The 23751-nt window shown below is 40.1% G+C and overlaps 2 protein-coding genes across 17 annotated transcripts in view; one reads left to right on the top strand and one right to left on the bottom strand.

Moving 5' to 3' along the window:
• Nucleotides 1-23751, bottom strand: part of LOC126941171 (myosin regulatory light chain 12B) — a 392918-nt gene that overhangs the window by 126240 nt on the left and 242927 nt on the right. Inside the window, exon 1 of one of the 13 annotated variants that reach the window (XM_050767500.1) lies at nucleotides 9002-9011. The exons of the other annotated variants lie outside the window; for them this stretch is intronic. The gene's annotated coding sequence lies outside the window, so the exon portion shown is untranslated. Of the gene's footprint in view, nucleotides 1-9001; nucleotides 9012-23751 lie in introns of those variants that run through there. 13 annotated transcript variants of the gene reach the window in all.
• MYOM1 (myomesin 1) overlaps nucleotides 1-23751 on the top strand; it is a 177807-nt gene that overhangs the window by 96270 nt on the left and 57786 nt on the right. For 3 of the 4 annotated variants that reach the window (XM_050767428.1, XM_050767429.1, XM_050767431.1), the window contains 6 exons: nucleotides 2590-2789; nucleotides 5176-5232; nucleotides 9853-9977; nucleotides 15938-16121; nucleotides 16860-17034; nucleotides 20130-20251. In XM_050767428.1, the coding sequence (XP_050623385.1) occupies nucleotides 2590-2789; nucleotides 5176-5232; nucleotides 9853-9977; nucleotides 15938-16121; nucleotides 16860-17034; nucleotides 20130-20251 (863 nt within the window). Of the gene's footprint in view, nucleotides 1-2589; nucleotides 2790-5175; nucleotides 5233-9852; nucleotides 9978-15937; nucleotides 16122-16859; nucleotides 17035-20129; nucleotides 20252-22120; nucleotides 22409-23751 lie in introns of all 4 variants that reach the window. The other variant, XM_050767432.1, reaches the window with a different exon arrangement.

The raw sequence follows: 23751 nt of genomic DNA, 5'->3' as shown, positions 1-23751 counted from the left end.
CTTAGGTAAATAGGGGTGTGTGTGTGTGTATATATATATATATATTTCATTTATAAGATGGCCTCTGTTAGGTCTCTATTAGGTCTACAAATTCATAGCATTCTTGCCAAATTAGTGACATGAGCTGGTAGTCAAATTCAAAAAATCCTTCTTTGGAATTTAGGTAAAAGTTCCAAAAATGAATGAATTATTTACCTAAATTCCAAAGATGAATTTTTTTGAATTTGGCTACCAGCTTATGTCACTAATTTGGCAAGAATGTTATGAATTTGTAGACCTCATAGAGGCCACCTTGGAAATGAAATAATTGGAATTCAGCATAGTTAATGTCTATATTCCTAATATGTCAATAATTTAAGAATATTTACTTTGGTAATACTACCAAAGTCTTATTTCTACCTCAGGATGTGTTTCCAAGTTATACAAAGAAGTAACAACAAAAAATCAATAGTAGCAAATTATGCACTATCTACAAGTGTTGTCTACATTCTCCAAAACTTTAGAGGCTCTGATATTTATAGTAATTGGGCTTTACACATTAATTATGACATGAGTTTGGACAATACAGACAGCAAGTTTAGATTATTGGCCTAAATAACATTGTTCTCTGACTTGGTTTCTATTCAGATCATTGCTCCAATTCTCTTTTCATTTTTGAGTAATGAAACCTCATTGTAGAAATCACTAGAGACGGACAATCTGTGTCGTATTAGCACAATGAGTTTGCACCAAGGGTGCGTTGAACCTCGCAGTACATAAATACAGGCGATTGTGCTCAGAACTATTTGTAAGAAATATTTCTAATAAATTATATACTATTTAACCATCCATGTGAAAAAATGCTTCCACAACATTTCATCATTTAGTAGTGATGAATTGTGAAGGTTTAGATATATTATTTTTTGTGCTTTATTGTCTTTGGCACATTTCCAAGGGATTTTTACACTTTGACCAGTGAAAGGCCAGGGACAATCAGTACATTTTGTTCTCCTCTGGCCTTAGTCGTAATGAAAATACCCACCTTGTGGCTATGATTTATTAGGCATTTACTGTGTGCATGGCATTGTTCTAAACACTTCGCATATATTAACCACTAACCCATAACCACCCTGTGAGGTCGTTGCTTTTATTTCAAGTAGGAAATGAGGCCCAAGACCACCTATCAGTGAGGAAGCACTAACTCGCCCAAGATCACGCGGGTAAGAAGTAGCAGAACTAGAATTCAGCTGGGAGCCTGGCTGTAGGTTTGTGTTCTTTCTGCTCCAACGTGCTGCGGACAGTGTCAGGAGCCGTGAGTCCCGCCTTTCTTTCTGCCCACATGAGGTTAGGAAGGATCCTCTAGTGTCACTGGGTCACCACAGTATCGCACAGAGAAGAGGCTGAGTCCTGGCAGAATCTCTGGAGACAGGTGTAGTTTGAAGAATTGTCTTGGCCCTATCAGCTTCTGCCACCGCCCCACCTCCCCAAAATCCTAGCAGCTCCAGAATTTCTACCAAGGAGGATTAGGGGAAATGGATGGAAGGCAGGGATCGAAGCCACGTTTGACAGACAACACTTTACATAAGGAAAGTGAGGAAGTTGTCTATTCCACTTTACGTAAGGAAATTGTCTATTGTCTATATCAAAGAGAGGAAGGTGATTGTGAGGAGGGGAGATAAACTTCCCACACCAGCCGCCTCTGTCCTGCCACTGGCAACCCCCAGGCCCCTGAGAATCATTTGGGAATTATACATTTTGGACATAGAGCCCATGTTGGGGAAATGATATGAACTAAAAGTGCAGCACTCTGCTCATAAAAAAGGTAAGAGTTGCTTAATCCTAATGCTGTAAAATTTAGTCACATGTTGAGCCCCTAAAGCTTTGTTGATCAGGCCAACAGCATGATAAGAGTTGTCACATTTGTCTGCTGGGAGTGACCCACTCCATCCCCAGGTACCAACTGCTGTAAAAGCACTCAATTAGAAATCAGTGTTTCCAAGTACCTACTCAATCTGCCCCTGCCAGGCCTGGGCATCTCCCCACCTCTCATCAGTCTCTTCAGTTAAAGAAACAAACATCTCCACAATAACCTCCTTACCCTCTATACAGGATGTAATGACCATCAAGTGAGAAAATGTGGTGAACTAGTCTCCAAACTACAGTGCAAATAGCTATCTTTTACGACGCCAGTTTTCTCAATAATATCTCTGTTTTTCAAAGGAAATACCTAAGGAAAACAGAGAAGTCACTAATGGTAGAATTGAAGGCATCCGCCGGGGGGATGTTTGGGGGTCCTCTCCAGTGCTAAGATTGGGTATATTTACCTGCTTAGCCCAGCAGCCCCCAAACCCCTCTGCTTTGTACACAAGACCCCTCAGATGCCTGCCTTTTATGCGTTCAGGAAGGATCTGAGGCTTCTTTCCTCTTGGTAAAGAAGACACAGTGCATTTGAGTGAAACTGGGTGCCTGTAGTTCAGCAGCTAGCGAGCCACGCCTGACTTGGATGTTTTACTGGGAGATCTGAAACAACTGGGTGATTTTGCAGCTCTGGAGATATTCATTAAGCCATACTTCTTTTACTAGTTTTGTCAATCATGCTCATTCCTTTAGGTGTGAGGTGGGCACAGATAACTGGTCGCAGTGCAATGACACACCTGTGAAGTTTGCTCGTTTTCCTGTCACTGGATTGATCGAAGGTCGTTCCTATATCTTCCGAGTTCGAGCTGTGAATAAAACGGGAATAGGTTTCCCATCTCGAGTTTCCGAGCCTGTGGCTGCTCTGGATCCAGCTGAGAAAGCTAGACTTAAAAGTAAGCACTTTTCATTTTTCAGGACCTTCCCTAAACCTTTTTAAAATGACTGCAAGAATCAGCTTCATTGCAAGGTTGTTCCTCTCCCTTCCACTAGAGGGAGACAAGAAATCCTTTTTTCATCAGAAAATCCGAGGGGGAAAAATCCCCCAAAAACTTTGCCTTAGTCATTCTCTTAAGGGTTTTATTTTATTTTATTTTATTCAGAAACATTTATATTGTTAAACTGAGTTCCAGGCATTGTGTGTGGAATGAAGTATGAAAGCAAAGAGCCTGGAGAACATTCTTATTCCCATTATTATACATTCCAAAAATAATTTTTTTTTCTGCCTCTAGGTCTATTTCTTTACCTTGGAGTCCTCCCTTAGAGCACTAATATCTCAGCACAGTACGTCTCTCTATATCAAAGGAAAAACAGATAGACAACATTATGTCTAATCTAGGTTTGAGTTCTCATATTAGACTGTCAAAAATCATCTTTTCAGGCCAGGCGTGGTGGCTCACACCTGTAATCCCAGCACTTGGCAAAGATGGGAGGATTGCTTGAGCCTAGGAGTTCTGAGAGCAGCCCCGGCAACATAGAAAGACCCCATCTTTACAAAAAAAAAAAAAAAAAAAAAAAAAGCCAGGCATGGTAGCATACACCTGTAAGTCCCAGCTACTTAGGAGGCTGAGGTGCGAGGATTGCTAGAGTCCAGGAGGTCAAGGCTGCAGTGAGCTGTGATCACACCATTGCACTCCAGCCTGGGCAACAGAGTGAGACCCTGTCTCAATAATAACAATAATAATAATCTTTTAATAAATTTAGTCTCCAAGTCTTAATGTCAAAACCATGGTACATGAATCATGCCCTATATTTGTTTCATGGAAACCCATATGGCATCTCCAACAATAGGGAACATAAAATGACATTACGAGAAGTGTTGGATAGTAACATTTCAGTCTTATGCCAGGCTTCTCAACCTTGGCCCTACTGGCATTTTAGGCCAGTAATTCTTTGTCGTTGCGGGAGGTGGCTGGGGGTGTCCTGTTCATTGCCGGAGGCTGAGCAACATCCCTTGTCTCTAACCACTAGATACCAGCAGTGTCATGGAGACACTACCAAATATCACCTGAGGGGCAAAATCACCTTTGTAGAGGACTGCTGGTCTATGCTCCATTCACAGTGTTATTCTTTACCTTCAGTACATGTAGTGGCATCATAAAAGTCTAATTAAAATAAAGTCACTGACTGGTTGTGGTGGCTCACACCTGTAATCTCAGCACTCTGGGAGGCCGAGGTGGGTGGATCACCTGAGGTCAGGAGTTCGTGACCAGCCTGGCCAACATGGCGAAACCCCATCTCTACTAAAAATACAAAAAATTATCCAGGCGTGGTGGCAGGCACCTGTAATCCCAGCTACTTGGAAGGCTGAGGCAGAAGAATCATTTGAACCCGGGAGGCAGAGGTTGCAGTGAGCCAAGATCACGCCACTGCACTCCAGCCTGGGCGACGGCGAGACTCCATCTCAAAATGATAATAATAATATTACCATTTCCCCAGCAACCGTGTCCCATCAGGCTCCTTGATTGCTCTTCAGTCACTTTTCACCAACCCTCTGACTTCCTGCCCTCTTTTCTGAACTTGCAAATTCCATCTCATACATTTGTTTTCTCCTCTTTTATCAATTCTAATCAAAATAAGATTTGTTTGAATTGAAAATAAGTTATCTTCTTCACCGCCTTTCCGTTTTTGCACAAACTCTGACAGAAAGTCCCCTGGTTAATGCAAGAGTAGAACCACTCTCTCTTTCTGATGTTTATGGGATCATACAAGTGAAATTTCCTCTTTAACTTTGTACCCGTATCATTCATTTTCCTTGCTCAGGATCTCAACTGATTTCCTTTGGAGATAATGTTTTTCAAAATGTAATGGGAAAGATTTGCTTTGCTGAGCTTTACTGCAGGATCAGCACTCCCTCTCCTCTTTCATCTTATTATGACAGATAAATAACTACTGGACTTACAATTTTCTGGAAATGTTTCTCCCAAACGCATGCTATCTCTTCAGAGGGGATGAGCAAGCCTACCTGTTCCAGGAGATTCATACTGAACAGTTAAATGAACACAGGTTACTTACCTAGCTTGTGCCAGTACAGTTCCAGAAACGTCCACGCAGCCAGTCCAGGCAGATTCCAGGCTCCAGGAGATTATGAGTACCTTGAGGACAGGGGCTGTGTTTCCCACAATGCCCTCTACATGATTGATACCATTCATGGGAAAACACAGAAGTCTACTAGTAACAACCCCAGTTGTGACTAATCTGGCCCCTTCCCCAACTCATCAGTGCAGCTGATAAATTGCACACTTGTGAACGTTTGTAATTCTTCTATTTGTCTTTGTTCAGGTCGCCCCTCAGCACCCTGGACTGGACAGATCATTGTTACTGAAGAAGAACCTTCAGGTAAGAAGTCTGGTTGCCCCAGATACTATTGCTGATGTTTTGCTAAGCAGTTTGGCTTTTGTTGTAGAGGGCGCCGTGTGTATTGCTTAAGATGTTTTGGGAAGAACATTCTAAAATATATGGAGATTGTAAGTAACTTAAGTCAGAGAATCCCATTTTATTTTCAAAGCTTTATTAAGATGTAATTATCATACAATATACTGCAAATATGTAACATGTACAATTTGATAAATTTTACACGTGTATATACCCGTGAAACCATCACCATTTTCAAAATAATGAACATATTTATCACCCCTAAAATTTCCCCTTCCCCTTTGTAATTCCTCCCTTTCATGTCTCCCCATCTCCAGCCATCACTGATCTGCTTTCTGTCACTGTAGTTTACGTTGTCCACAATTGTAGATCAATTGAATCGTGTTCATTTTTGTCTGTTTTTCTTTACTCAGCATAATTATTTTGAGATTTATCTACATTGGTGTGTGTATCAATTCATTCCAATGTATTTATCCATTCACTGTTGAAAGCTTCTATGAACATTCTTAACTGTTTCTGTGGACATATGCTTTCATTTATATCGTGCGTAAATACCTAGGAGTTGAATGGATGTGTTATGTGGTAAGTGTATGCTTAATTTTTAAAGGAACTGCCAACTGTTTTCTGAAATGATCGTACCGTGTTCCATTCCCACCAGCACCACATGAGAATTCCAGTTGCTCCCGCTTTGTCACTAGGACTTAGTGTGGCCAGTCTTTCTAATTTTAGCCATTCTAGTGGGTTCATAGTGATATTTCTTTGTGGCTTTGATTTGCATTTTATTGATAATGTTGAGCATCTTTTCATGTGTTAATTTGCCAGTTTTTGTGACATTGGGCATCTTTGTCAAATCCAGGTATTCTTCCTGTTTTTTTCCCACTGGAAATGTTATAGCGTTCGTTTTTACATTTCACTCTGTGACGCATTTAAAATTAATTTTTTCTATGTTACAAGAAGTAAGGGTCTCAGTTACTACTATCATTCATACTTGCATATGGCTATTAAATTATTTCAGCAATATCTATTGAAAAGATTATTCTTTACCCAACAAATTTGTCTTGGCACCATTGTCAAATTCAATTTATTACGTATTTGTGGATCAATTTCTGGAATCTCTATTGGTCAATTTTCTTTCCCCTCTATCAATATCATACTGTCTTTATTACTACGGCTTTTCTGAGTTTCATTTTATTTGACATATAAATTTTAGCATCTTAAAATCAGTACAAGTCCTCTAATCTTATGTTGGTTTTTTTCCTCCCAAAGTTGTTTCAGCTATTCTGTCTTTACATTTCTATATAAATTTTAAAATCAGCTTATCAACTTCTACAAAACACATGCTGGGATTTCAACTGAACAGTATTGAGTCTTTTGATTTATGAACATAGCCTGTATCTCCATTCATTCAGCTTTGCTTTCATTTCTCTCACCTTAGTAGTTTTAGTGTGCAGGTCCTGCACATTTTTATAGATTTACTCTCACGTATTTCAGATTTCTGATGATGCTGTAGATGGTATTGCTTTTTACTTTAATTTGTTTTTGATGCTATTAGAAAGAAACGCAATTGATTTTTGTATATTGATTTTGTGTCCTGCATCCTTGCTGAACTAATTTATTAATTCTCACAAACGTTAGGGTTTTTTATGAAATTTATTATGGATTTTCTATTACAGGATTATGCCATCTGTAAATAAAGATAAATTAATGGCTTCCTTTTCAATCTGGATACCTCTTATTTCTTTTTCTTTCCTTATTGCTCCATCTAGAACCTTTAGTACAATGTTGAATAGAAGTGGTAGACTGGTCATCTTTGCCTTTTCCTGATCTCAGGGGGAAAGCATTCAGGCTGTCACCATTAAGTATAACATTAAGTGTAGGTTTTGTATAGATATCCTTTATCCAGTTGAGAAAAATTTCTTATACTCCTGGTTTTCTGAGAGTTTATATTAGGGAAAAGCGTTGGATTTTGTCAAATGCTTTTCCTGTTTCTATTGAGAAGATCATATGATTTTTATTTTTCCACTTAACATGTTGAATTGCATTGATTAATTTTAGATTATTAAACCTAAATAAAGTAAGTGACGCAAACTAAACCTCACAGTCTTGGGTTGAATGTCACTATGTTATGCTGTGTTATACATTGCTGGAGTTTATTTGCTAAAAATTTTTTAAGGAATTCTTGCATCTATATTCATAAAAGATATTGGTCTGTGGTTTTTCTAGTAAAGTCTTGGCTTGGTTTTGGTATTAGGGTAATGAGTGGAAAGTGTTCCCATTATTTTAATTTTTCGAAAGAGCTTGTGTGGACTTCTATTTTTTTTTTATTAAACATTTAGTATAATTTACCAGTGGAGCCATCTAGGCCTGGAGGTTTGTTTTTTGGTTTGTTTGTTTTGTTTTTTTGTGGGAAGCTTTTACACTGCAAATTCAATTTTTAAAATAAATTTAGGACTATTCAGGTTATTACTTTTTCTTGAGTAAAATTTAATAGTTTTCATCTTTCAAGAAACTTATTCATTCATAAAGTTGTTCATATTTTCTTATTATCCTTTTAATATCTGCAGAATTTGTAGTGGTGTCACCTCTCTCATTCCTGATATTCGTGTTTTACCTCCTTTGTCCTGACCTGACTTTTCATAGTCTACCTTCCAGTAATATTATATTACTTCACATATAGTGTAAGAATTTACAACAGTGCTTTTTTTTTTTTTTTTTTTTTTTTTTTTTTTTTTTTTTTTTTTTTTTTAGACAGGGTCTCTCTCTGTTGCCCAGGCTGGAGTGCAGTGGCATGACCATGGCTCACTGCAGCCTCAACTTCTTGGGCTCAAGCAATTCTCCCATCTCAGCCTCCCAAGTAGCTGGGGCTGTAGGTACATACCACCATACCTGGCTAATTTTTGTATTTTTTGTAGAGATGGGGTTTCACCAAGTTGCCCAGGCTGGTCTCAAACTCCTGAGCTCAAGCAATTCACTTGCCTTGGCCTCTCAAACTGTCTGGATTACAGGCATGAGGCATCGTGCCTGGCCTGCAACAGTATTATTCCATTGCCCACTCTTACCCTTGGTGCTGTTATTGTCATACATTTTATTTGCATATTATTGTAAACTACATAATATGATATTATTATTTTGACTGTAGTCAATTATCTTTCAGAGATATAAAATGTAAGAAAAAAGGTTTTATTCACTCACATTTTTATCATTTCCGTTGCTTTTCATTTCTTTGTATAAATCCAGATTTCCATTTGATATGATTTTCTTTTCACCCGAAGCACTTCCTTGAACATTTCTTGTAGTGCTGGTATTTTATCCTTTGTTATGTGAAAAAAAACCTCTATTTTACCTTCATTCTTGAACTATATCTTCACTAAGTATAGAATTCTAGGTTGACAGTTTTTTCTCTCAGTACTTTAAGAGCTTTGTCCAGCATAATGCAGATCTACACTACAAGAATGATTGCTTTTATTCTTATTTTTGTTCCTCAATATATAATGTGTCTTCTCTATCTGCTTTTAATATATTCTCTTTATCACTAGTTTTTACCGTTTGATTATGATATGCATTGCGTAGTTTTCTTCGTATATCTTGTGCTTAGGGTTTGCAGGTTTCTCTAATCTGTGAGTTTGTAGTTTTCATCAGATTTGGAAATTTTTCATCATTATTTCTTTAAATATTTTTTCTGTACCCCATTATTTTTCTTGACCTCTGGAGTCTATGTATTTCCAGTCTCCTTCCCCCCTGCCTGATAAGACCAACTTCACTGTTACTATAAACTGAAACTGTCCTAAACTTTACTAAAACTATAAACTCAGCTCCACTGGGTCCTTGGCTCCTGCCTGTCTGCTTATAGGATTCAGTGCCCCACTTATTTTCATATCTGAGCCAGGGTAAATCTTGCTTGTTGGGGGTTCATGTGGCTCGAAACTCTAGATGCTCTGGGACTTCTGGGATCAGGGTGCCTCTGAAAGTTTGTCCTTGCTTTCACCCTAACACTCCTGACCTGGCCTCAGAACTAAAGATAAGAAGAGTATCCTAGATTCCTTAGCTCTATATTCTAAATGAGCAATGGGGCTGGCCGCTGTGGCTCACGCCTGTAATCCCAGCAATTTGGGAGGCCAAGGCAGGAGGATCACTTCAGCTCAGGAGTCCAAGACCAGCCTGGGCAACATAGGGAGACCTTGTCTCTACAAAAAAATAAATAAATAAATAAATAAATTTGAATTATGTAGGTGTGGTGGTGTGCACCTGTGGTCCCAGTTATTTGGAAGGCTGAGGTGGGAGGATCACTTGGGCCCAGGAGGTCAGGGCAGCAGTGAGACAAAATTGCACCACTGCACGCCAGCGTGGGTGGTAGAGTGAGACCCTTTCCCCCACAAAAAAACCAAAACAACAACAACTGCTCAATGGCATTTGAAGAATGAATGAATGAATGATGTTGTGGGCGAATTTTAGAGACAAGGTATTTCTTTATACTATGGAGCCATAATTAACTCTTCCTCCACAAAGAGAGCAGCATCTGTGGCTCTCTGAGTATCCTGGGCTACCCAGAATGTGTGCTTCTCATGTTTCCTTGTTGTTTTTCAGAGGGTATTGTGCCTGGCCCCCCGACAGACCTCTCTGTCACTGAGGCCACCCGGAGCTATGTGGTGCTCAGCTGGAAGCCCCCTCGTCAGCGTGGTCATGAGGGCATTATGTACTTTGTGGAAAAGGTAAGATTCTAGAATCAACATGACCTCATACTACCTCCTAACGATTTCTTTAGAAAAGTGGAGGCTAAATTCCCAGGGACAATGGAATGAGGGAGGAGGGGAACATTTCCTGAACTCACTAGATCTTTATAAACTGTGAACTTTCTCCATAGAACGAAGTGTATAACACAGAACTGTGCCTGAAAATCTAGGGGTTTATGGATCCCCAAGACTCACCCATAGACTCCTAAGAGATCCAGACCCAATATCATAGCCCCTACAAGAAGAGAAATGTTCCTGAAATAGTAGATTGCCTGTATGACAATGTTTTCTAGGGACCTTCCTGTCTCCCTTGCTCGGTAATGGCTTTTCATCTCTCTACCACTCCTCCTTCTGTAGCAGGGCATGAACATCGTGAGGCTAGAAGGGAGCGGGGAACAGAGAAGGGGCAATACTCTCAAATGGTCGGGAGTGTGGAAGACAGCAACCTCACGCCGCTGTACTTGGCTAGCTCCACTCTGAGTACAGATAGCGGAATGAGGTCAGGGATCACAAAACAGTAAATATTGGCAAGTTCTTTCCCCAGATAGCTTACAATTATGTTGGGAATGAGAACATTAGAGAAGGCAGCATGCAATGAAGGCCCAGAATGGGTGGAACGAATGAGAACGGTATGTGAATCAACCACACATCCGTATTTGAGGGGAGTTCTGATAAGGATTTATGCCCAACAAATGGAGAAGAGCCAAGACCTGTACAGGACATTATTTTGGGGGAACTGACTGCCACAAGTGTAGAAACAGGAGAGCTGCCAGGCAAGGCACAGGTCTTAGAGGGGCAAGAAGTCCTTGACTAACAGGATAATGGCTACTGGAAAATGACATTTAAAGAGAATTTGCTTAAAACGAGGTTCAAAATCCATTTGTTAAAAAGGTTCTGATTAGGATATAATTGAGAAAATGAAAGAAAATAAGTTTATTTTATCCCATATGTAAGAACTTTATATTTTTATTGGTAGCGATGCACCATTTTTTAGAACAATAAATGAAACAAGTGTTTGTACTTTAAAATTTTTTTAAATAAAATTGTGTGGTAGCATGAAAAGGTATCATTTACTTTACATTTTACTTTCATAGCAAAATCATAGAATTTTTTAAAATAAAAATACTGTGCTCAATTAATTTTCCTAAAGGTCGTTCTCTTTCATCCTTAATACTGTTTTGGTCATTCGATTTTGTAACACCTATTAGGTCACCTTCCCTGATAATTATTGCAAGATAATACGTTTCATAGGTATATAGGTGTATGCAAACTTCTGCAAATTAGGTAACAACATAAAGACAATACGCAAATATCTTTGAGCTGCATTCTTCACTTCCTTTTTATTCCTAGGAAATTGGTAACAATGGATGCCTTATCTCCTCTACATGCAATATGGATATCTTCCAAGAGAGTCTTGTTTTACAGAAATAATATTAAATTTTTATATACTTTCTAGATATCAACTTCAAATATAATATAACTTGAGTAGTATTCTAAGCTTTTTTTTTTTTTTTTTCTTTTGAGATGGAGTCTCTCTGTTGCCCAGGCTGGAGTGCAGTGACACAATCTCAGCTCACTGCAAATTCCACCTCCCCAGTCTAAGCAATTCTGCTTCAGCCTCCTGAGTAGCTGGGATTACAGGCGTGAGCCACCACGCCCGGCTAAACTTTGTATTTTTAGTAGAGACAGGGTTTTACCATGTTGGCCAGGGTGGTCTCGAACTCCTGACCTCAAGTAATCCTCCTGCCTCAGCCTCCCAAAGTGCTGGGATTACAGGCATGAGCCACCACGCCTGGCTGCATTGTAAGCTTTTTAAAAGAAAATAGATGACAAAAATAGAGTGGTGATCGATGTTCATTTCCTAGTGTGTTTAATACACACCCCCACTGAACCTCTTTGAAACACTCCACAGGAAGAAGGTTCTGAATGACCTCTGTGACAGTAATTACTGTCTTTCCTATAACAAGGACACATAACAACAATTCAGAGGCGTTTTGTGCAGATGAGTCAGCTTTGGCTGCTGCTGAACTTTTCCTCTGGTCATATAAACTCTAATTTCTCTGTGGAAGTCTATAACTTCCCTAGACCTAAATACCTATGAGTTTGTGATTAAAAATTTTAATATTCTTCCTCCAGCACACCTATTGGCATGGAACAGAAGGGGGCGTTTATGAACACAGTACTATGTAGAGAGGCCTGCACAGGGCACAGAACACAGAACACCCAGGATGTTGGGTATTGAGGACACAGAACACATCCAGGGAGCTGGGGTACATTTGCAGAGCCATCCAAATGTCAAACTGTTCTGAGCTGAGACTAAAATTATTTCTGATGCAGCTCTTCTGATATGCTGACCTTTCTAAAGGGAAAAAGGTTTGTGCGCTCCTGTGCCTGCCGTGTCTGTTCCAGGACGCCCTGCGCCCGGCATGCTGCCCTTTGGGCCACCCCTGTGCTTGTTCTTCTTCACGGCATGTCCTTGATCCCCAGAATGGGTGAAATCGAACGGTTTATTAGCAAGGGACTCAGATGAATCAGTCCTTGGACTTCCAGCCTCCCCGTCCTACTGTGTTCTTTTTAGTCCCAAACATTTTCCTCAGGTGTTTTACGTCCTGAGCACTTTCTCTCACTCCCCTATCAAAAATCCGATCGTGTCAGAGACAAGGACTGTATCACTCGTTAACAGCAGGAATGAACATGGCTAAGATTTGCACTGTTCTAAGCACCTTACATTAATTAACCCACTTAATTTTTAGAGTAGCCTTATGTGGTAAATACCTTTGTTTTTATCATGCCTGTATATTTTTACATGTTTTGTAGAGATGGGGTCTCCTTGTGTTGCCCGGGCTGATCTCAAACTCCTGGGGTCAAGTGATCCTCCCGTTAGCCTCCTAAAGTGCTGGGATTACAGTTGTGAGCCACTGTGCCTTCTGTACCACTCCTCCTTCTGTAGCATGAACATCGTGAGGCTAGAAGGGAGCGGGGAACAGAGAAAGGAATAACAGATCATGCCTGTTTTGTAGGTGAGGAAACTGACGCATAGAAAGGTATGTAATTTGCCCGAGGTCACAGAGCTGGTGCAAAACAGAACTGAGATTTGAACCCCAGCAGTCTGGTTCAGGTGCATAAATCCAACTATTACACTGGGTCACCTTTCAATCTTCCCAGGCTTGTCTTCTCCTCTGGAAAATGTTGACAATCATACAATACTACCTCCACAATACCTACTCCATGGCATAGTTGAGAGGTGTAAAGAGTTATAATGGCTTATAAAGTTTTCGGCGCAGTGAAAGGCAGCTATTTTTTGATGAGAGTATAAACAACTGATAATGGCCTAAGAATTTGCCGGGGCGGAATATGTCAAAAGAAATTAAAGCCATAAACAAAAAGATTAAAGGTCTGAGAGAGTTTCGTCCCACAGGAGACAGCAGACACACAAAAGATATATTATAAAAAACACTGCAAGGAACTTTAGAGGTTACCTTGTCAAATTGGCTCGTTTTATAGAAGACGAAACTGAGGCCGAGAGCATGTGTGTGGCTTTCCAAGGTCACGTGGCTTGTTATTAACACAAAGGGACCAGATCCCATCCCTTTGACTCCTCTATGCCATGCCATGTTACCTCCTTATCAAGTCAAGGAAGATCATGCTGTGTGATGGACTCATGAACTTAAAGTCCCAGAAATGGACCATCCTGACAGCTGGTCAATCTGTCACGAGATGTGGATTTCAGAAAAGTCTTTTGAAACCGTTAAAAATTTCTCTAGCAAAATCAGGCAAGAGTTTCTAAATTTCTTCTCTGACCAACCATGGGCAAAGTTGGAAATTAGGAGGGAAAAAGGATTATCAAAGGCTTCTGACAGTTTTCTTACAATATCTTCTACCAGAGCTCAAATATACACCACGTCCTTCATTCGAGGATTTCCAAGTCACTCTACATCATTTTCAATTTAAGAATAGAGTCTCATTAAATTAGTTTTCCCATTGATTATTCTAAGACTTGAGCAAAAAAAGAGAACATCTTTTTTTAATCTGGATTTTATTGATAATCAATGCATATATTTACAGGGTACACTGAATATTTTGATACATCCTTGAAATATGTAATGATCAAATCAGAGTAATTGGGGTACCCATCACCTCAAACATTTATTATTTGTGTTGAGAAAATTCCAAATCTTATCTTTTAGGTATTTTGAAATATATAATAAATTATTGATAACTATAGTCACCCTACTGTGCTATTGAACACTAGAACTTATTTCTTCTAATTGTATTTTTGTGCCCATTAACCAACCTCTCTTCACCACCGCCCCCAACCCTTCTCAGCCTCTGGTAACCACCGTTCTACTCTCTACCTCCACAAGATCAAATTTTTTAGCTCCCACATATGAGTGAGAACATGAGATATTTGTCTTTATGTGCCTGACTTATTTCACTTAACGCAATGACCTCCAATTCTATTCATATTGCTGCAAATGACAGGAGTTCATTCTTTTTTATGGCTAAATAGTATTCCGTTGTGCATATTTACCAGTTTCTTTGTCCATTCATCCACTGATGGGCACCTGGGTTGATTCCATATTTTGGCTATTGTGAGCAGTGCAGCAATAAACATGGGAGTGCAGACATCTCTTTGACATACTGATTTTCTTTCTTTTGGATATATACCCAGCACTGGGATTGCTTGATCATATAGTAGAAGAACATCTTCATCTTTCATTCATTTAGAAAAAAAAATACTGTAGTTGATTATGTACTATTTGCCAGATGGAATTCTATGCTCTGTCATAAAGCAGTGGATAAAGCTCCCTGAGCTTATGTGATTTGCTCTTCAGTGGAGGAGACAACAAATAAATAACTTAATTTCAAATAGTGATACATGACTGAAGAAGAATAAAGCAGACTAAGAAACAGAGAGTGATAAGAAAAGGATCAAGAATTCTTTTAAATAGGTAATGGGCAGGCCAGGCGCAGTGGCTCATGCCTGTGGGAGGCTGAAGTGGGTGGATCACTTGAACCCAAGAGTTAGAAACCAACCTGGGCAAAATGGGGAAACATCATCTCTACAGAAAAATACAAAAATTAGCCAGGTGTGGTGGCATGTGCCTGTAGTTCCAACTACTTGGGAGGCTGAGGTGGGAGGATCACTTGAACCCAAAGAGGTCAAGGCTGCAGTAAGCCGTGATTGTGCCACTGTACTCCAGCCTGGGTGACAGGGTAAGACCCTGTCTCAAAAATAAAATAAAATAAAATAAAATTTAATTAGAAAATTACCTGACCCCGAACTATCCTCGAAATAAGGCTTTTGTAAGCAGATTATTGTATTTAGTTAACAAAAGAAGCGGAGTATTTAAGTAGCATATTTTTCAAACAATACAATGCTATATTAGTCCATTTTCATGCCGTTGATAACGACATACCAGAAACTGGGTAATTTATAAAGAAAAAGAGGTTTAATGGACTCACAGTTCCATGTGGCTGGGGAGGCCTCACAATCATGGTGGAAGGCGAAACGTGTGTCTTACATGGTGGCAGGGAAGAGACAGAATAAGAACCAAGTGAAAGAGGTTTCTCCTTTTAAACCCATCAGCTCTCGTGAGACTTATTCACTACCACGAGAACAGTATGGGGGAAACCGCCCCCCATGATTCAATTATCTCCCACCAGGTCCCTCCCACACACATGGGAATTATGGGAGCTACAATTCTAGATGAGATTTGGGCAGGGACACAGCCAAACCATATCAAAAGCCATGTTTGATTTAGAGAATCCTACAAACTTTAGATGCCTCATCCCCTATTTCCTCCGAATCTCTCCTCCAGTCCAGCTTGCATTACAAGGAGTAGTTTGTTGTAGATAAATGAAACTTGGAGATGCCTGGCCTGGATTCTCGCTTGGGCTTGCTGTGCTTTCAATGAGTTTCCCTGTTCTTGCTGCAGTGTGAGGCAGGAACAGAAAACTGGCAGCGAGTGAACACGGAGCTCCCTGTGAAGTCTCCCCGCTTTGCTCTGTTTGACCTGGCCGAGGGGAAATCCTACTGTTTCCGCGTGCGCTGTTCTAATTCTGCAGGCGTTGGCGAGCCCTCGGATGCGACGGAGGTGACTGTGGTAGGGGACAAACTTGGTAAGCAACTGTAAACTTCTTTTCCTTCAAGAGAAAATTTCAAAGCAAGAATCTAACTAGTATATGTGTATTTGGCCAGGAGTAAAAATGGTGACATACTTCTTTCATATTATAAATTTACTTGATGGCTATACTTAACCTATGCATTAAACAAAAATTCATTGTTTTTGTTTATGAAAAGTAAACTTCTTTGGGAGTTTCAACAATATTGATAATGTGTTTTTTCTGAAGTTCATGGACATTTAGTTTATCCATACTCCCTAAGTGTTTTTAAATTTTTTGCTTTAAAAAATACCATGTAGGCCAGGCACGTTGGCTCATGCCTGTAATCTGAGCACTTTGGGAGGCTGAGGCAGGCGGATCACCTGAGTCCAAGAGTTTGAGACCAGCCTGGCCAACATGGTGAAACCCTGTCTCTACCAAAAATACAAAAGTTAGCCAGGCGTTGTGGCGCATGCCTGGTAATTCCAGCTATTCAGGAGGCTGAGGTGGGAAAATTACCTGAACCCAGGAGGCGGGGGCTGCAGTGAGCCAAGATCCCACCACTGCTCTCCAGCCTGGGCGACAGAGCGCGCGACTCAGTCTCAAAAAAAAGAAAAAAAGAAAATCATAAAATAAAGCAGCTGTCCCTTTGACATGATGCAGTATGTAAAATACCTAGGTGTGTGTTTGTGCATAGATAATAAGGAAGAATTTTTAAAACCACCTGAGTTTGATCACCATGTTCCTCTTTCTCAGATATCCCCAAGGCTCCTGGCAAAATCATCCCGAGTAGAAACACAGACACCTCGGTGGTAGTTTCATGGGAGGAGTCCACAGATGCCAAAGAGCTGGTTGGGTACTACATAGAGGCGAGCGTTGCTGGCTCTGGCAAGTGGGAGCCCTGTAACAACAACCCCGTGAAGGGCTCACGGTAACTCAACCGGGCGTGCAGGGTGGGCAACCATAGACCACCATATGTCTCTGGAGCTGCCACAGACACACACAGCACGCAGACATCCAGTGAAGGAGATTTTTTTTAAAAAAAACATTACACTTTTTGGCTGGAAGTGGTGGCTTACACCTGTAATCCTAGCACTTTGGGAGGCCGAGGTGGGAAGATTGCTTGAAACCAGAAGTTCAAGACCAACCTGGCCAACATAATGAGACCCTGTCTCTACAAACAAACAAACAAAAACACAAGAAAACATTATACTTTAAATAAACCAATGCAGTGGCAGGCCTGTAGTCCCAGCTACTCAAGAGGCTGAGGTGGGAGGGTCCCTTGAGCTTGAGTTCAACTACAGCTTGAGTTCGAAGCTGTAGTATACAACGACCAGGCCTATAAATAGCCACTGCCAGCCTGGGCAACATAGGGAGACCCCATCTCTAAAAAACAAAACAGAACAAGGCTGGATGTAGTGGCCCATGCCTCTAATCTCAACACTTTGGGAGGCCAAGGTGGCCGACTGCTTGAGCCCAGGAGTTTGAGACCTGATCGAACCCAGGAGTTTGAGACCAGCCTGAGCAACCTGGCGAAAACCTGCCTCTACAAAAAGTACAAAAATCAGCCCAGCATGGTGGTGTGCTATAGTCCCAGCTACTCAAGAGGTTGAAGTGGGAGAATTGCTTGAGCCTAGGAGGTCAAGGCTGCAGTGAGCTATGATCACACCACTGTATGCTAGCCTGGGCAACAGAGCAAGACCCTGTCTCAAAAAACAAAAAAGCAAAGCAAAACAATTACACTTTAGATATTTAAATGAATTTAAAATTGATCATATTAGATGCAATACATCTTTTTTAAAAAGGTTTACTTGTGATGTTAAACACTTAGCAACACATAATGCCAACTATTTTAAGAGTTCGTTTCATAGTGCTTTTGCTGCTTCTTCCTTTTTTACGCCTCTGATTTTATATCTAATATGCACTGTGATATTAGATTCTGAGGATCTAATATGCTCTACTTAACATAAATTACCCAGGAATTTTAAATGAAGAGAAAAAAGTATCAACATTTTACAAATTCTGGACATCAACAAGATTAAACCCAGTGCTAAGTAGACATAGTAACACCAAAACAAAGACATTCAGAATAATTTGCTGCCTCTTTGTATCTGTTTCTAATAGGGGGAGGCTTGTTTTTATTCTTGCTTTCAACTGTTTTATCAATCAGCTTTGCACATTGGTGGTGAATTCTGGTCTGCACCCAGACCAGAGACCAATCTGAGAGGGGGATGCCGCCCTCCCAGAAATTGTCAGATAGACTTGTTCGGCACCTTCTGGCTCGGACCGCTTCTCAGTCCGAGGACCCCCATAGAATGAGTTGGTTTTGCAGAACGTGAGATAATAGAGGTAAACAGATTAATTAGGGAAGGCAATATGTTTTGTAAGAGATTCTTTTAGCCTATTGGTGCATTTCATTTTTCCTCGGAGTTATCCAGCATTTTCCTGGGACTATTTAGAAATGCTGGTGGTGTGTAGGCAGGAGCTGTTGGAGGGCAGGCACCATTTTTTGTTCATCTTTTGTCCACAGTACCTAGCTCAGTGTCTGGAACACCGAGACCTCAATAAATATTTGCTGAAGCAAGCTGACTCTAAGGACTAAAGGACTGGCCTAGATTGTGGCTCCTTGGTTAAATACTTGAACATGCTAATACTCACAGATTTGTTAGCAGACCTGTTATTTCCTCTGGCTGCAGTCCTTAGGATGGATTCAAATGTTACAGTGATTCATAAAACAGCTATTTATAGCCATAATAGCTATGAAAAGAGTGAGGCTGTTTTACGGATGAAGCTGCCCATGGATTCATGCCTCATTATTGGGTCTTCATATCTAAATGGTAATTCTAGAATCCATTGTTCACCTTGTCTTCAGATTCTATAGTAATTTCCCAAGTAAGTACGTTCCTTGGCATGCAGGGAGACAGTGACTAGGCCTCTATGACAAGGAGCTACCAATGCCTTACAGCCATAGTTATGTACCTGAAATAGTCATTAATCATATTATTAATTGGGTATTAGGCTTAATACCTGGGTGATGAAATAATCTGTCAACAAACCCCTGTGACACGAGTTTACCAATATAACAAACCTTCACATGTATCCCTGAGCCTAAAATAAAAGTTAAAAAATACATATGAGTTGGCTGGGCTTGGGGGCTCTTGCCTGTAATCCCAGCACTTTGGGAGGCCGAGGCAGGTGGATCACGAGGTCAGGAGTTCAAGACCAGCCTGGCCAAGATGGTGAAATCCCATCTCTAGTAAAAATACAAAAAAATTAACCAGATGTGGTGGTGGGCACCTGTAGTCCCAGCTACTCAGAGTCAGCTACCCAGCTTCTCAGACTGAGGCAGAGAATTGCTTGAACCTAAGAGGCGGAGGTTGCAGTGACCTGAGATTGCACCACTGCACTCCAGCCTGGACAACAGAGTGAGACTCCATCTCAAAAAAAAAAAAAGAGATATATATATATATATGAGTTATACTCTAAAATTATTATTAAAAATAATAATATTAATACTAATTATTATTTCTTAAGTGCCTCATATATGCCAGGCCCTATAATAGGTACTTTATATACTTTATAACTAACCTCTACATGGAAATTACCATGTAAGCATCATTATCCCTATTTTACTGGTGAGCATTCAGTGAAGACCAGGGCTCCTCATTTTTTGACAGGTTGGGTTTAGAAAAGTGCCTTAGTTACCTTCTTGTCTAAAGTATATACATTACCTGAATCTTTCTACATCTTTTTCTTTCTTTAAAAGAATGAATTATTAGCTGGGCATGCTGCTTACAACTGTAATCCCAGCACTTTAGGAGGCTGAGGTGGGAGGGAGGATGGCTTGAGGCCAGGAGTTCAAGACCAGCCTGGGCAACACAGCAAGACCCCATTTCTATTTAAAACAAATTACAAAAAAAAAAAAAAAGAATTGTTTTCATAAAGCCACATCCACTCCATTAAGCTAACAATCATCTTCCCTAATCTTCCTCCTAGGAAAATATTTAAAAACTTTTTTCCTTTTAGATTTACTTGTCATGGATTGGTGACTGGTCAGAGTTATATTTTCCGGGTCAGAGCAGTCAATGCAGCTGGACTTAGTGAATATTCCCAGGATTCAGAAGCTATTGAAGTCAAAGCTGCTATTGGTAAGTTCCTTACGCATAACTGTATGGGGGAAAAATTGATTTTTCTATGTTAGAAAAGAAGATACTATCATCTCCAGAAATTACTTAGCTTCCAATATTGCTGGATGATTGCATCCTTAGATGATCATTTTCTCTGACTCTAAGTGATGTCTAACCTTCCATAGCTGTCATTTCACAGACCTTCATCACTTATCCAGATTCTGTGCATCCGTAGCCTTTTCATCTTCACGAGCCCCAGTTTCCTCAGATATTTCCCATTGTGTGAAACTCCATTCTAACTTCGTGCTCATCCTGGGACTGCGAAGGGCCATCCCAATTCCATGAAGTGGTACATCACCCATAACACAGATCATCTTGTCCCTAAAAGCCATTTGGTCTATGCCAGAGCCTGGCTTGTTTTTGCTAACAGAACATTAACATGCTTCTTATAAACCCCTCTGAAATTCATGCAAGGCACATGGAATTGCTTAATCGTACGTTTCATCTCTGCTTGCAAAGTAACCAACGGAATAAAGCGAGTAATAAAGTAATCATATGTGTGTATGTGATGTACCTCCCAATCTTGGATAAAGTAGAAAAGGGACCCAGCTGATTAGAAACAATAGAAATAATATTTGTGGGTGAGCACAGGGGCTTACACCTGTAATCCCAGCACTTTGGGAGGAAGAGGCAGGCAGACCGCTTGAGTCCAGGAGTTTGAGACCAGCCTGGGCAACATAGTGAGATCCCATTTCTAAAAATAAAAATAAAAATAAATTAGCCAGGCATGATGGTGCATGTCTGTAGTCCCAGCTATTCAGAAGGCTGAGGCAGTTGGATCACTTGAGTCCCAGAGTTCAAGGCAGCAGTGAACTATGATCTCACCACTGCACCCCACCCTGGACAACAAAGCAAGATCCTGTGTCTGAAATAAATACATAAATAAAATAAAATGTTTGTATAGTAACACATGTTTTTTAAAAAGATGATTTAATATTGATTGTCTTCAGTTAGCATCTCATATTACTTTTTCATATTCCTTATAACATAGGAGTCAGGCACAGTGGCTCACGCCTGTAATCCCAGCATTTTGGGAGGCTGAGGTGGGTGGATCACCTAAGGTCAGGAGTTTGAGACCAACCTGGCCAACATAGTGAAACCCTGTCTCTACTGAAAATACAAAAATTAGCCAGGTATGGTGGTGCATGCCTATAATCCTAGCTACTTAGGAGGCTGAGGCACGAGAATTGCTTGAACCCAGAAGGTGGAGGTTGCAGTGAGCCGAGATTGTGCCAGTGCACTCCAGCCTGGGGGACAGAGTGAGACTCCATCAAAAAAAAAAAAAAAAAAAAAAAGAAGAAGAAAAAGAAGAAAGAAAAGGAAGGAAGATTCCTTATAATGTGAACCATTGTAAACATATCTCTTTGAGGTTGGGAGGTACAGACCATTACTACTGTAGTACTGCACATAATTCGAAGTGTTATAAAATCAGGATCTTTAATGTTATGTCTCTTGTGCACTTTATCGTCCTTTTTGCATTCTGTTGAATAATAGGGCTTATATCTCTCAAGAAATGTCTAAGATTTGCTTTTCCTTATATATACTAAAAACCCTTTGGGTTGTGCAAATTGAAATGGTTCCTATTCTATCTGTGGCTTTTTTGTTCTCATTTCTTCTTTTTCCGGAATATGGAGAAGTTGAAATGTTCTTTGGTGTACATTCTGTGAAATGTAGTCTTTCATATTTCTTGCAAATGCGAGCAATTTTCTTTAAGCCAAGATTGTTTTTGTTCTGCTTGTGGTCCTAATGTTTTTTTTCTTTGTTCTATCCCATAAGAGCAACTGATACTCTGTCCGGGCTCAATGCGTTTCTGTTGTCTGGCAATTGTAGGGGGAGGAGTGTCTCCAGATGTGTGTCCCGCACTGAGCGATGAGCCTGGTGGACTAACCGCCTCCAGGGGGCGCGTGCATGAAGCCTCCCCGCCAACCTTCCAGAAAGATGCTTTGCTTGGTAGCAAACCTAACAAACCTTCACTACCCAGTAGCTCTCAAAACCTGGGCCAAACAGAAGTGAGTAAAGTAAGTGAAACAGTTCAGGAAGAGCTTACCCCACCACCACAGAAAGCGGCTCCTCAGGGGAAAAGTAAGTCTGACCCCCTGAAAAAGAAGACAGACAGAGGTGAGAGTTGAGAAAGTGAAGCTGTTCCATCCGTCTCCATCAATGTCCTCACCTCTCATCGTCTACATCACATCCTTCATCCATGTTTGCTTTCATCAGTGTCCATTCTTATTGTATGTGTTTTCAGCTAGCCATCTGAAATGCGTACTTTCATCTGATGACGGGGAAAAGTAATTGTCTATGGGTTTGGCTTTTACACATCATTTTGGGTGCTTAATGATGCTAGAATGTTTCCAGTGGTTTGGTTATAGAGCCTTTCTTGGTTTGTCAGGCAGATACACCTCTGGCCTCATTTTGCTAAGAGAATGAGATACGAGAGCAGGAAGTTCTTGGTACTGCTAGCCTGTGTGAGGTCCTTTGAAATAGTCATGTTTGGAACACGTAGAGGAGAAAGATCTCACAAAGAAGGTGACATCGTACCAGGGTCATAGTTGTTACCTTCTTGCTCATCCTCAGATTATTAAGCGGTTATTCACATTTAACTCAAATAGTTTGCAAGAAAAATCGACACTGGAAAATTAATTTTTTAAGTAAAAAAGTATATAAAAAGAGTTAAAAATTCTAAAATAATAATTTAAATAGCTACTTACTACCTATTGAAATGAAAAAAGAAAAGAAAAACATAGCTATAAATATATCTTTGAGTGACCATGAAAAGTTTAAAAGTTAAAATTATAATCACATATAGCTATACTGTTTGATATATGATCCTCATTCCCAGAAGTGATTTATTGAAGACAATCTATCAGTAGGCTAAGAATGATCTGATTAGGATATTTGGTACCTGTGACTAATATATCCTAGAAGACATTGTTTTTCCTATCAAATAAAAATGAACTGATGAGCATGTGGTGATAAATTTTTAAATGCTTCTCATCCATTTCTTTTTTCTACCCCACCCCAACTTCTATAACCTCCTCTATTTTATGACACCTTTCTTTGTCCCTCAACTCGAGAGGAGATATTCATTTGAGAGCACATATTCAACAGTGCTCTGAAATAGAGGGAGAGAGAGAAAGCTTTTTTTAAATGTAAAGAATAGAAGGAGGCTGGTAAGTGGAGATGAGATAAATGTATTTTATTTTAAAAGCCTTCTTTCTTCTGATACTCTTTTTGGATAAGAATGAGATAGTTCCTTTATCTCCTGTAATCCAAATAAATATTCAGAAAATTCTCTTTGATGTTATTGCATTTCTAGATGGATTTCTTTCCACCACTTCACCCCCTCTCTTCACGGAAACTGTAATTTCAGTAGTTGAGTGAAGAGCTGATCAGCAAAGCCACATAAATGAAGGAGGACTTTTGAAATATCCTCCAAATATTTTTCTAGCTAAGCACTGATA

This window comes from Macaca thibetana, chromosome 18 (assembly GCF_024542745.1).
Source record: "Macaca thibetana thibetana isolate TM-01 chromosome 18, ASM2454274v1, whole genome shotgun sequence".
Lineage (NCBI taxonomy): Eukaryota > Metazoa > Chordata > Mammalia > Primates > Cercopithecidae > Macaca > Macaca thibetana.
The sequence above is the reverse complement of the archived record's forward strand: the minus strand, read 5'-3'. Positions and strand labels throughout refer to the sequence as shown.